Source organism: Oryctolagus cuniculus, chromosome 2 (assembly GCF_964237555.1).
Source record: "Oryctolagus cuniculus chromosome 2, mOryCun1.1, whole genome shotgun sequence".
Taxonomy (NCBI): domain Eukaryota; kingdom Metazoa; phylum Chordata; class Mammalia; order Lagomorpha; family Leporidae; genus Oryctolagus; species Oryctolagus cuniculus.
Genome location: NC_091433.1, coordinates 164,074,558 through 164,088,882, shown reverse-complemented (window position 1 = coordinate 164,088,882; position 14,325 = coordinate 164,074,558). Strand labels below are relative to the sequence as shown.

The 14,325-nt window shown below is 44.0% G+C and overlaps 1 protein-coding gene across 6 annotated transcripts in view; it reads right to left on the bottom strand.

Annotated features, from left to right (window-relative positions):
* Positions 1–1,630: 1,630 nt before the first annotated feature.
* DHX57 (DExH-box helicase 57) overlaps positions 1,631–14,325 on the bottom strand; it is a 75,446-nt gene continuing 62,751 nt past the window's right edge. For all 6 annotated transcript variants that reach the window (XM_070069213.1, XM_070069214.1, XM_070069217.1 and 3 more), the window contains 5 exons: positions 11,121–11,255; positions 10,343–10,417; positions 6,900–7,034; positions 4,286–4,486; positions 1,631–2,318 (listed from right to left, as the gene is read on the bottom strand). In XM_070069213.1, coding sequence (XP_069925314.1) covers positions 2,175–2,318; positions 4,286–4,486; positions 6,900–7,034; positions 10,343–10,417; positions 11,121–11,255 — 690 coding nt within the window. In that variant the 3' untranslated portion in view covers positions 1,631–2,174. The remainder of the gene's footprint in view (positions 2,319–4,285; positions 4,487–6,899; positions 7,035–10,342; positions 10,418–11,120; positions 11,256–14,325) is intronic.

The window sequence follows — 14,325 nt, the reverse complement described above, 5'->3', positions numbered from 1 at the left end:
TGTGGCGCCGGCACACCGGGTTCTAGTCCCGGTTGGGGCGCCGGATTCTGTCCCGGTTGCCCCTCTTCCAGGCCAGCTCTCTGCTGTGGCCCGGGAGTGCAGTGGAGGATGGCCCAAGTGCTTGGGCCCTGCACCCCATGGGAGACCAGGAGAAGCACCTGGCTCCTGCCATTGGATCAGCGCGGTGCGCCAGCCGCGGTGGTCATTGGAGGGTGAACCAACGGCAAAGGAAGACCTTTCTCTCTGTCTCTCTCACTGTCCACTCTGCCTGTCAAAAAAATAATAAAAAATAAAAAAAATTCAATTAAAAAAAATACTGCTTAGATCCTAAGTTGCTCAAATGCACCAAAGTATACTACACACACTTGATAATGGTCATTTTGGACCACCTAGATTTCCCAAAAACCGAATACCTTGAAACGTGAACAGCTGTCACTGAGGCGGTCTTGTTGAACAGTTGGAATTCTGCCTATAGTATTAACCCTGTAGTGACTCTGTCCTTGGATCTAGGCAAACACAGTATTTTTTCCTTTCAGCTCTTTGGGATCATTTCTGGACACACTAATAGACATCCAGGAACAATCTGAATGTTATTTATATGTACTTTCTTTTCAAAATGCTAGTGCTCCTCCATCACTATGATTGGTGGTTGAAAATAAGCAGTCTCACATGAGGTGTTTCCATGGTTGTGACCTGACACTAGCACAGCAGTCCCCTCCATCTCAGCCACACCAGCTCTGCCCTGGGAATCCCAATGTAATTCTCCTTTAGATAAGGTGAACCGTGCTCCTCGGATCTGCATGAGTTTGTGAGAGCGCGATATTTTTTTAAAAAAGATTTATTTATTTGAAAGGCAGAGAGAGAGAGAGTTTCATTTGCTGGTTTACTCCCCGAGTGGCTGCAACAGCTAGGGGTAGGCCAAGCTGAAGCCAGAAGCCAAGAGCTTCTTCCAGGTACCTCACATGGGTGCAGGGGTTCAAGGACTTGGGTTATCTTCGCTGCTTTCCCAGGTGCATTAGCAGAGAGCTGGATTGGAGGAGAAGCAGCCGGCACTTGAACTGGCACCCATATGGGATGCCAGCACTGCAAGTGGAGGCTTTACCCACTACACCACAGTCCTGGCCTTGAGAGTAAGGATTCTTAAACAGAGACTGAAGACATCTAGATTGTTCTTTTTTTGTTGTTGTTAGGGATTGATTTATTTGAAAGGCAAGGTTTATTTTTTATTTATTTTTAAAGATTTATTTATTTATTTGAGAGGCAGAATTAGAGAGAGAGAGAGAGAAGAGACAGAAAGAGAGGTCTTCCATCCGCTGGTTCACTCCCCAAATGGCTGCAGTGGCCAGAGTTGGGCTGACCAGAAGCCAGGAGCCAGGAGCTTCTTCTGGGTTTTCCACATGGATGCAGGGGCCGAAGCACTTGGACCATCTTCCATTGCTTTTCCCAGCCCATTAGCAGGGAGCTAGATAGGAAGTGGAGCAGCTGGGATTTGAACTGGTGTCCGTGTGGGATGCTGGCGTTGCAGGTAGCTTTACCTGCTACTTACAACGCTGGCTTCTGTTCTGCTTTTAATAGAGGGCTATGGATAAGACCAGACTGCATTTTAAAACCAAAACAGAATTCACTGAAGTTGTTTCTCAGCTGATCTTTAATGAGTAAAAATAGTCCCTCACCCCACAGATCAAGTGTGCTTCAGTAGCCAACAGCCTAAAAGGAAATTTTTATTTTTCTTGCTCACATGATTGTTTTGGTTTCTTTTTCCTTCTCTGTTCCAACTTCTCTCAGTTCAACATTTGTAACACAGGAAAAGAAACAAATATTTCTCTTCATGCCCAATAAAAAATAGGAGCAAAGATTATATAGATTAAAACAGGATTGTATTAAACATCCATTTTTGTGTTGTAAGGTGAATTTCATTCACTCTGGAACACTCACAAAGGAAAAAGGCAGGCAGGCTAGATTGTAGACTGCTTTACCGTGAACACTCCAAATTGTGCTGGGAGTGCCCATGGCTTCCTCAGGAACACTGTGGCTGGAAACGGCCCGAGGGGTACGTGGTGCCTTAGGTGATGCGGCACCGCACGCCCTGGGCTCCTCCACCAGGCCAGCCCAGCACCGGTCTTCAGTCGAGGTAGAGGTGCTGCTGTGACTTCGCAGGGGAGTGGCAGGCGTTCTCACTGCGTGGTGACGAGCTTCACGATTGTGCTGATGATCCGCGACCCTCGAGGACACGTGCACAGGTCTATGCTCGGGTTTTTAATTTTATCCTGGAGGAGCTGGTCAAGTTCGCAACGAAGTTCCTTTACTAATTCGGCCACCTAAAATGAAAGGTGCAACATAAGTGGTGCTTGGAGCAACGAGAGGACAGGTGATCAGAGGGGAATCTTCCAACTGTGATCATCACTATTTAGATTTCTGGTATTAACTGTAACTCAATCAGGAGGAGAAAACTAAACCCAGTTGCATTCTATAATTTACTACATGAGGTCCATTTAAAAAGTCTCCTCTACCACATCTAATTTAAAGAGATTAGGTTTGGAAGGATGGCTCTTATGTAGTTCTCTCGCTAACTTTTACAATCTGTCCTCAGGGAAGAAGCAGGAAAGTAAAGTGGAGAATTAAAAATGGCAGGTATTTGACAAAACAAAAAAATCTTCAACCTGGGAGACGCTGTGTGCTTGTATGGCATGTTGCTCATGCCGACGCTGTGGTGGCACGTAGGTGTCTCCCCAACTCTGTGTGCCCCTCCTCCACATGCGGCAACCCTGTATTTGGACCTGCTCCAACTCAAACAGGCTCATGCTATGAGACTTGCCAGAGTGAATGGCTCGGGACTCCAGGCCTTTGAGTCCAGGACATCCCTTTGGCCACAGGAATTGGTTTAGGAGGGGAGCAAGAAGCTTTCTTTAGTCCTTGGGAGGGCGTATGCAGCACAGGTGTGAAGTCAGAAACCAGTGCAGCCATCCTGCTACCCATAAGATTAGCCAGGCTTTTGTCATCACTGAGCTGCTGAATTAAACTAACCTCGTCTGGTCCTTGTTACCTGCACTATCCAATACGGCAGCTCTGAGTCACATGTGACTTATCAAATAACCACATGGAATGTGGCCAGTCCAAGCTAAGATCTGATGGAAGTGTAAAGCACACAGCAGATTTTGAAGACTTAGTATGAAAAGAGAAAATAAAATATCGTAATAATTTTTATATTGATCACATGCCTAAGTTAAAACATTTGGATGTATTAGGTTAAATAAAATACATTATGATTAATTTCACCTATTGTTTTTTACTTTTTAAATGAAGCTACTAGAACAATTAAAAGTTACATGTGGCTATTGGACAGTGCTGCTCTAGATGTACAAATATGCCAAGCAGTTTCCTTTAATGTTTAAATTGGTGTTTCTGTTTCTTGCAATGTAAGAATTCCTCTTTTTTTTTGGTGGTGGGGGCGCAGTCCCTTTCATAGGTGTTCTAACAGTTACAAATGTCAAAACGAATTTTGGGGCTGGCGCTGTGGTGTAGCAGGTAAAGCCGCTGCTTCCGGTGCCAACATCCCTTATGGGCACTGGTTCAAGTCCCGGCTGCTGCACTTCCAATCCAGCCCTCTCTATGGCCTGGGAAAGCAGTAGAAGATGGCCCAAGTCCTTGGGCCCCTGTACCTGCGTGGGAGACCAGGAAGAAGCTCCTGGCTTCTGGCTTCAGATTGGCCAGCTCTGGCCGTTGTGGCCAATTGAGGAGTGAACCAGTGGATGGAAGAGCTCTCTCTGCCTCTCCTTCTCTCTCGGTGTAACTCTGACTTTCAAATAAATAAAAAAATCTTCTAAAAAAATGAATTTTTATTTCTTAAACATATACTCCCTTGAAATGTCTCTCACAGAGACCCTACATAATGAACTGAGAGCTGAGCATAAAATAATTCAGATCCATTGTTTTATCATCTAAAATAGTAGTGGTGAATCAGCGTGATTTCATTTATTTACTCTTGTTCATCTGTATTTTGAGATTTTCCTTTGCTGGTGGAGTTTATCTTACAGCATTACAAAGGGAGTCCAACACCTCCGCCTCACAGCTTCTGTGCTGACCCTTTCCCACCTCCAGTGTGCCTGTTGGAACTCTTACTGGGTCTCTGCCCTTGGTTCCACTTAGCCTCACTCTTCTCTGTCCCATTGGAGACCCATCATTCACTCTTTATTAGCCCTGCTGTCGCTAAAGGAACACCCTTCACTTCATATTATCAAAGCCCTCATGGCCTGGGCATCACGTAACAGGCCAATTGGCCCTTTACCTGATGGGAAGCAGCTACAAAACGGATCCAGCCGTCATCCAGGGAGACCACGAACTCTCCCCTTTGGAGCTGCACATTCACCTGGCCTCCTCCAAACAGGACCAGCGGGTACACAGACACCATACTGCAGTCTCGGATGAACACTCGACTGGTTTTGATCTTCTCATGGTACAACAGGTAAGGGCTGTCAAAGTGTCTGACCTGTGACATACAACATCAGATGATGACAGTGCTATCGCTGGCAATGCAAGGGGAATCCAACCCGTCCCATGGATTTAAATATTGCCTGTCTACTAAAGACTCCTCAAATTCATCCCCAGCCTGCACCCTGAGCACTCTGATGTGGGATGCTGGTGTCACTAGTGGCTGCTTGACCCGCTGCACCTACTTATTTCTTGCTTGTGTTCCCCATTATAATGTAAGCTCCCTGAGGGCAGAGGCTTGTCTGCTACATCTGTTATCCTCTGTGGACTATAACAGCGCCTGGCACAAGAGTCAGTACCTAGTAGATAGGGAATGGGTGTATGGATGACTTGGATTGTGTCATGGCAAACTCCAAAAAGGAGTGAAGCTAACGCAGGCCTCTGGTTACTAGGAGCTGCGAGATGACCTCCTGACCCTAAGATTCTTTTCAGTGGAAGGAGCTCCTTTTCAAGCTGAGTTGACACTTTCCTCTGTAGTTCCAGGAGGCTGACCAGCCCAAACACATCAACATCAAACTCTCTTCCTCCTTTTCATCTCTCCCGAAAGCTTCATTAAGTATCTGCTTTCAGGGAGGCATCACGCTAGACACTGAGAAGGCAAGAATGAACAGAATCCACTTCCTGTCTGCAGGGACTTCACAGTCCCATGAAGGAGACACCATCATCCAATGTGCGAGTGCAATGGTGGACACAGGTGCACCACATGATGGTGGGTCAGTGTGGAAGTAAAGAGTGACTGAGCGAGGGGGACACTGAGGAAGTGAAAGGAGCTTGTCAGGGTAAAAGAATGTCACTCCAGGCACATTGAACAGTGCATCAAGTGCCATGGCATTGGAGGACACTGTTGTTAGTCTGGTATTGCTGGAGCACACAGAACGTGGCCTAAGATCAGATCAGATGAGAAAGGTCGGGTAAGAACTTGTAGAGTGCTCCATAAATGAAGCTTTAAGCAAGGGACTGACATGGTCAAATGGACATTTTGTAAAGTAATTCTGGGAACTGGCATTGTGGCATTGCAGGCAAAGCTGCTGCCTCAGATGCCAGCATCCCATATGGACGCTGGTTTGAGGCCTGGCTGCTTCACTTCCAATCCAGCTCCCTGCTAGTGTGCCTTGGAAAGCAGCGGAAGACGGCCCAAGTGCTTGGGCCTCTGCACCCACGTGGGAGACTTGAAGAAGTTCCTGTCTCCTGGCTTTGGACAGGCCCAGCTCTGGCCATTGTGGCCATTTGGGTGTGAACTATGAACCAGCAGACAAAATCTCTCTGTGTCTCTCTTTCTCTGTAACTCTGCCTTTCAAATAAATAAATAAATCTTTAAAAAATAAAGCAATTTTGGCACCAGCAGTGGAAAAAATAGGAGCGAGAAAGCACTGGAAGTAAGATTATTATAGTACTTCCAGGAAATGACAGATGTCTGGGGTCTGAACTGTGCAAGCAGTAGTAGGCACAGGAGAGTAGACGAATCTTACAGGTGTCAGAAAGGTGGCCTTGTGGGGCCTGGGTGACCAACTGGATTGCGGTAAGAAGCCTGAAGCAGAAGTCTGTGCGACTTCAGGGTTCACATTTGGATGGTGCTGTTCCCCGACACAGGGAACACAGAAAAAGAAGAATGAATTGAGAGATAATGAGTTTGATTTTTCAGCTTTTGAATTTGAAGTGACTGGAAGACCAGCTGACATTTTCCAACAGGAGATCGTAAAAGAACAAACCAACCAACCAACCCAGCTCTTGAGACACATTCAGGGGTCTTTGTCAGCCGGTAAGGCAGCTGGGACCATGGTGCACCTGTGGCAGTTCAGCAAGAGTATGTACACTTTAGTAAGAAAATAAGGACAAAGGGAGAGAAGCTTGTAAAGGTGATGGGTGGATGTTCAGAGAGGCGGAAGAAAGGGATTTGCAGAAGTGAAAAGAACATCAAAGATAGTTTCAAGAGAGGAGGCTCAACAGAGTCAAATGTCATATAGAGGCTGCTATGAGGAGGAACCTGGGATGCCCACTGGACTGGACAACTGGTGACGCTCGATGAGTGTAGTGGAGGTGGGCTGGGGACAGAAATCTCACAGCAGCAGGCTGCAGGAAGGATGACAGCAAAGGAAGCAGGATCAGTGAGAATAGGTAATTTATTCCCTTTTAAGGCGTAGATTCAGTGATGTAATTAACTCATGATTTCTTAAGTCACCAGTGCACAGAAAAAATTTTACATCTGAAAGGAAGCACAAGCATTCTGTATCCAGTAGAATTTTCTTAAAATGGAAAGAGTCTTTCCAGAAATAATTCATTCAACCTTTTTGAGGTCAGTGGGGCTGCTGGACACAGAAGGTGAGAGAACAAGGTCTGCCTGAATTTGAGGGACTGTGTTCTCAGCCCAGGACCTGCCGTACGTCAGTACAAGCACAGAGCACCGTTCTGACCTGGTAGTTCACTGATGAAGGGTGAATGTGTACGTATCCATCGTTCTTGGTGACAAATTTCAGCTCAGCTGATCTGGGTTGCATTCGGACACCTCCGGTACTGGTTTTCTGGAATTTCCCTTCTGGGGCTTTCACCTACACAAATATTGGTAAAAACAGGTATACTTTTTCATTGTAGGAAATGTCCCTTGATACAAAGCCAGTCTTGTTTGAATACCTTTGTTGTTTCGTGCATCTCTCATTTACTTGCTTCCTTCCTTTCTTTTTTTTTTTTTTTTTTTTTTTTTTTTTTTTTTTTTTTTGCCATGCAGAGTTAGTGAGTGAGAAAGACAGAGAGAAAGGTCTTCCTTCCGTTGGTTCACTCCCCTAATGGCCACTATGGCCAGCGCTGCACTGATCTGAAGCCAGGAGCCAGGTGCTTCCTCCTGGTCTCCCATGTGGGTGCAGGGCCCAAGCACTTGGGCCATCCTCCACTGCACTCCCGGGCCACAACAGAGAGCTGGACTGGAAGAGGAGCAACTGGGACTAGAACCCGGGGTGCTGGTGCCGCAGGCGGAGGATTGGCCAAGTGAGCCATGGTGCTGGCCTCAACGTGAATGTTTTTCAAAACACTTTTAAAAGTTATGAATAAGTACTTTGCTTGAAAAAAATGTACATACATGTAAGTGTAGAATTTTTGCAAAACAATGTTTAGAAAATGCGTATTAGTTAAAAAAGGAAAATTAAAATCTGTAATGACATGCTAAGAAACATATCTGATAAATACTTGTTTTCTGCTGGATCTGCCTATATATAGAAATCAAGTCATAAATACATAATAATTTAGGGGCTGGCGCTGTGACACAGCAGGTTGAAACCCTGGCCTGAGGCGCTGGCATCCCATATAGGCACTGGTTCTAGTCCTGGCTGCTCCTCTTCCGATCCAGCTCTCTGCTATGGCCTGGGAAAGCAGTAGAAGATGGCCCAAATCCTTGGGACCCTACACCCACGTGAGAGACCTAGAGGAAGCTCCTGGTTCCTGGCTTCGGACTGACACAGCTCCAGCCATTGCAGCTATCTGTGGAGTGGACCACCGGATGGAAGACCTCTCTCTGTCTCTAGCTCTCTCAGTAACTCTGTCTTTCAAATAAATAAAATAAATCTTTTAAAAAATACATAATGATTTCAATAAAAATATACATATGTATTGAAATCCAAACAGAATTTTAAAAAATAATTTGAAACCCTTATTTTTTTTTTACTTTTTCAAATGCATTTTAATTGTTTTTTTAAACTTTTATTTAGTAAATATAAATTTCCAAAGCATGGTTTATGGATTACGATGGCTTTCCCCCCCATAACTTCCCTCCCACCTGCACCCTTCCCATCTCCTGCTCCCTCTCCCATTCCATTCACATCAAGATTATTTTCAATTATCTTTATATACAGAAGATCAATTTAGTATATATTAAGTAAAGATTTCATCAGTTTACACCCACACAGAACATAAAGTGTAAAATACTGTTTCAATACTAGTTATAGCATTAATTCACATTGGATAACACATTAAGGACAGAGATCCCACATGAGGAGTAAGTGCACAGTGACTCCTGTTGTTGACTTAACAGTTTGACACTCTTATTTATGGCGTCAGTAATCTCCTTAGGCTCTAGTCATGAGCTGCCAAGGCTATGGAAGCCTTTTGAGTTTGCCGACTTTGATCTTATTTAGACAAGGTCATAGTCAAAGTGGAAGTTCTCTCCTCTCTTCAGAGAAAGGTACCTCCTTCTTTGATGGCCTGCTCTTTCTACTGGGATCTTACTCGCAGAGATCTTTCATTCAGGTTTTTTTTTTTTTTTGCCAGAGTGTCTTGGCTTTCCATGCCTAAAACACTCTCATGGGCTCTTCAGCCAGATCCGAATGCCTTAAGGGCTGATTCTGAGGCCAGAGTGCTGTTTAGGACATCTGCCATTCTATGAGTCTGCTGTGTATCCCGCTTCCCATGTTGGAGCGTTATCTCCCTTTTTTATTCTATCAGTTAGTATTCGCAGACACTAGTCTTGTTTGTGTGATCCCTTTGACTCTTAGACTTATCAGTGTGATCAATTGTGAACTGAAATTGATCACTTGGACTAGTGAGATGGCATTGGTACATGCAACCTTGATGGGATTGTATTGGAATCCCCTGGCACATTTCTAACTCCATCATCTGGGGCAAGTCTGATTGAGCATGTCCCAAATTGTACATCTCCCTCTCTTATTCCCATTGTCCTGACTGTTGACATACAATTTAATACTTTATCCCTTTTAGTATTTTTTTTTTGTTCTAGTTAATACTATTGGTTGAACTCTGTAATTAACACACAGTTATTCTTAGGTGTTTAAATTTAACTGAAAAGTGAGATCCTTATTTTTAAACCAAATTCTCTAGCCATTATGCTTTCTCAGTTGTTATCAGTCAGATTTCTGGGTGAATCCAAGCAAAAAGATTTTCTCCCAAGCTCATATTATACCTGTTCATGTTTAATTGTTTCTTTCTCTGACAGCTGTCACATGGCCAGAGGTCCAAAGCCAGGGCTGAGGCCACACCCACCTCCCCAGGCTCAGGGAGTGACCAGTAGTGGCCTTCTCCCATCCACACCCACAATTTTATTTTTTGTTTCTACATCTTTAGTCTACTTATTTTTTCTCCCACATTCCTGTTCAAAATATCTTTTTATTTTGAAATAATTATAGAAGCACAGGAAATTGCAAAAAATAGTTCCTTAATGCCCACCCAGCTTCCTTGAAGGGTAACAGTTTAGATAACTATAGTGTAACAGAAAAACCAGCAAATCAATACCTAAATGATTTTTTAAAGTAAATTTCAAATGGCTTAAAAAGTGTGTAAGTGCTAAGCAGAAAATGAGCTGGAAATTAATGTGCAGATTTCAGCTGAGCATCTAACAACAAAGGCAAGACCTTGAGAGATGGCTTGGCACTCGGCCAAATTCAAGTTCTTTCTAAGTTTGAAATGGTCCTTTGTTAGGGCTGGATAATTAAAACGCAGGTAACTGCAAGAGCCCTCAGGTAGGGTTTTCCCAAAATCTGGCCAAAAGTGACCCACAGCAAAACATGGCTTTGTTCTCTAATTTTAGTTCAGAGTGGACGGCTAAATGGAAACCAGGAGAACTGTAGTAGAACCTAACATAGATGGTTCAGTACAAACAGGTTGGCTGACAGAGGTTATCTTAATTTCTAGAATGTCAGAAGGATTATAAAACACCTCATTTTATACGAGTGAATTTTTAAATTTATCTAGCTGTATAAATTTGAGGAACTCAAGGGCTGGAAATGTACACTAAATTTAAAAGGCTGTGTATATGTGTGTGTCTCTGAAGATGGCTAATGTGCACAGCTTAACTTACATTTCTTGACTACAAATCAAACAGGAAATGGAGGGCTCAGAAAAGATGCTTTATTACCTGTACTACATTCGGATACAGAGCAGCACACAGCATTGCTGATATCAGCTTGGGGTTCTCAGCATTTGAGTTTGCCTACGACAGAAACACAGCAACAATCTTACAAGTAATTTCATCAAATAATGTGGCTACTTCTGTATTGAAATCTACCACTATACTTCAGTTGATCTCTATCATAAGATGAAAAAGGAGCATCTAATTTCTCTTTGCTAGAAAAATTATTCCTTTCAAAGCAAAAAACACATCTACCAGGCTACAGTCAGAGAAAACCCTCTTTGTGCAGCCTGTAATGACTTTTTCTAGGTTTCTGCAAAGCAGTTACAAACCCAGCATTCTGAAGGATCAGTGGAGACAGAGACTCTGGTTCACAGAACTTCCTAATAGTGCTAATTGCACTTCAAAGACAGGGGCATCAAGTACATCTTGAAGAAGTGCTCCTCCTATTACATAAAAACCTATCTCCTTGGGTGGAAAAAACGCTGGCCTGATTTCAGAAAACATTGCCAGAAAGTGTATTCTACCTCTTGGGGAATTCATCAAGAGCCAGTGTGATAACTGAAAAATCAAAAACAACAGCAACAATGTTATGGAAAGACAGAAATGTTGGCTGTTGTAGTGGCTCAGTGGGTCAAGCTGCCGCTTGTAAGAAAAGCCAGGAATGCCACCAGACCCCTGCTCCTGGACCAGAAGTGAATTAGAATGGCTATGTGTGTCCCTCAGTTCACATTTTGTTCATGTGCTCATCAAAGAGAAATGAGACTTACGACACATGGTTTACCTCTTCTCCTGTGGCATCTAGGACACCGTCTCCTCCCTGGGCCCTTTTCTCAATTTCCCTTGCTCGGAGTCCCTCCTTTGCAAACCCTATATCTGATAACAGTTCAGTGAATTGTCGTTTGAGGCTGGCCATTTCCTGAAAGAAGTGGAAAAACCTTCAAGCGAGTGTATCACCATTTCAGAGGTAAGTGTGGAGCCTTACAGTGATGAGCGACTCTAAACACTCATCGCTTCAGTGGATTCATATGGACTCATCTTTCAGGTATGAAGGTTAACTTTTAAAAAAAGATTTATTATTTCTTTGAAAGACAGGAATGGCAGAGAGAAGGAGAGACAGACAGATCTTTCATCTGCTGGTTCATTCCCCAAATGTCCACACACAACAGCCAGGGCTGGGCCAGGATGAAGCCAGGAGCCTGGAACCCATCTCAGTCTCCCACATAGGTGGCAGGGACCCAAGTAATTGGGCCAACATTTGCTGCCCTTCCAGGCTCATTAGCAGGAAGCCAGACCTGAAGTGGAAAAGCCTGGACTCCAATGAGCACTTCGATATGGGGGCATCCCAAGCAGTGGCTCAACCTGCGATGCTACTTTCAATGGATCTGGATAGGTGTGATTTTCCTGAAGATTCTCAGGACAGCAAGCAATGTAGTTGATTCTGGCTGAAGCCCAACTCAGAGTGCTGCAGCACTGTCTGCCCCCCAGTTTTCCCTATGTGCATTTCTGCTCAGGTGTGCCCAGCTCCTTACCCATGCCTAGAGTGGTTAATGCCGTCTCTCAATGGAACTCAGAACTTTCTCCTATCTTGTCCTCCTATCTGGCTCACCTTTTCCTAGGCATAGGGACAGTATTAAGCGTTCCAGGCTTAGACACTCTGTTCTGTGGCTGAGCACAAGTACGAGAAGGAGGAGAACAAATCTTTTTCTCTCAGAGCTTCTGTGCAAACACTGCTGCACATCAGACCCAAGCAGACGAGGATAATGGAAGCAATGCTAGCCTGTCTCTAAATGCCAACTTAGGTGTTTTCCTGCAATGACTCAGGACATTCTGGATAACAATGAGTTAAATATGGTCATACCAGAACCTTCATTTCATGACAAGGTTTTAATTGAGAGCTTAATACAAATAATGTAATAAGTAATATTAAGCTACAGTTTAAGCTGGAGTTTACTGAAAAGAGGGGATCCTTATTTATTTTTGAAGGATTTAATAAATTACAGCAAAATCTACATATGTCATTTAGAAAAAAAATGAATAAGAAATATAATTTAAAAGGAATTTCCTCATTTTACACTCACAAATCTTTTTAACAACTTTTTAAAAAGATCTATTTATTCCAGATGCAGAGAGAGAAATAGAAGCTCCTATTTGCTGGTTCACTCCCCAAATGCTTGTAATGACCATTACAGGGCTGAGACAGGGACCAGAGCCAGAATCAGTCCAGGTCTCCCATGTGGATGGCACAGACCCAACCATTCGAATCATCTCCACCCCACCTGCCTCCTACCTCCTAGGATCTATGCTGGAGAAAGCTGGACTTCAGAACTGGAGCTGAGAATCAAACTCAGGCACTCTGATATGGGACACAGGTGTCACAAATGCATCTTAACTTTTAGGCAAAATGCCCCCTCCTCATTTTATTCTGATCCAGAAATTCTCTGTGTGTGTGTACTTAGAAATCTTACTAACTCCAGAAAACACTTACTACTGCACTGTACATATGAATACCCTTACGTCAGTGGTTTCCACCCTGGCTGCACAATACTACACACACTTGGTAAACCCAACAACAGCAATAACAATCAGTAAGCCCTGGCCTAGACACAGATTTAACTGGCTTGGGGAGGGGCCTGGCATTTTTACGTATTTTTTAAAAGCCTCCTCAGGTGAATCTAAGGGACAGTGAGGATTGGAAACCATTGCCTTTGAAGCAGTTAGAATAAAGCTACAGTTCTTGTCTTCCCAAAATGTCTCATTGCAGTATAGCTAAAGGGAGTGGAGGGAGGCAGGGTGGAGTCCTGGCTCCTCTACTTTGGATTCAGGTCCCTGCTAATGCGCTTGGGAAGGCAGCAGACGGTACACGTAGTTGGGTCCTTGCCACCCATATGGGAGATGAGGATGGGGTTCCAGACTCCTGCCTTCACCCTGGCTTTCAGGGCCATTTGTGGAGTAAACCAGCAGATGGAAGATTTAAAGTGTCTCTGTCACTCTGCCTTTTAAACAAACCTTAAAAGTAGGGGAGAATGAAGGCAAATCCTGGGATAGTTTTCAGATCTCTTACTTTCCTTAAATAATCAGATTCACTCACCATGCAATTATTCAATAAATTTACTAAATGCCAAATCTGCTAAGTACTGTTTTAGGCATTGGGGATACAGTGCTGAACAAAGCTGGTGAAGTCTCTGTTCTGATGGAGATTATGAGACAGAGAGATAAATAAATGTGAGGCAGTGGTAAATGTCACGAACATTACTTTTGTGCTCTCCATGACATGTCAACATGCAATATGAAAATAAAGTCCTTCCCTCTCCCCAGCCCCCAAATCTGAGCACACCAGATGCTTTGCAAAAATGTGCACCGTCGTTTTGGCTTCTTACACCATTTTGGAAGGAGGCCTACAATACTGCCACAACATAAGGGACAAAAGCCCTAGTTATTATTACACAGAAGAGAATAAGCCTTTCTGTTTATTACTGATAGATGGTAGGTTTGGGTGGACATGAGAAAAATTAAAGAAAATTTACTTCAGTATTAGTTTTTTGGTTTCCAGGAGAGAATAAGGGGATCAGGAATGATCATTGCCTCCTTTGAGAATCTATGAAAACCATAACCTTGCTCTAAAATAATGTACGTGTATCTACACATGAAAATTTGTATATAGTTTCAGGGGTTTATGGATCTGGGTTAAGACCGTATGGTGGGGCCGGCGCTGTGGCGCAGTGGGTAAAGCCGCTCCTGCAGTGCCAGCATCCCATATGGGCGCCAGTTCGAGTGCTGGCTGCTTCACTTCCAATCCAGCACTCTGCTATGGCCTGCGAAAGCAGTGGAGGATGGCCCAAGTCCTTGGGCCCCTGCACCCATGTGGGAGACCTGGAAGAAGCTCCTGGCTCCTGGCTTTGGATTGGCACAGTAATTGAACCAGTAGATGGAAGACTCTCTCTCTCTGCCTCTGCCTCTCTGTAACTCTGCCTTCAAATAAATAAAAT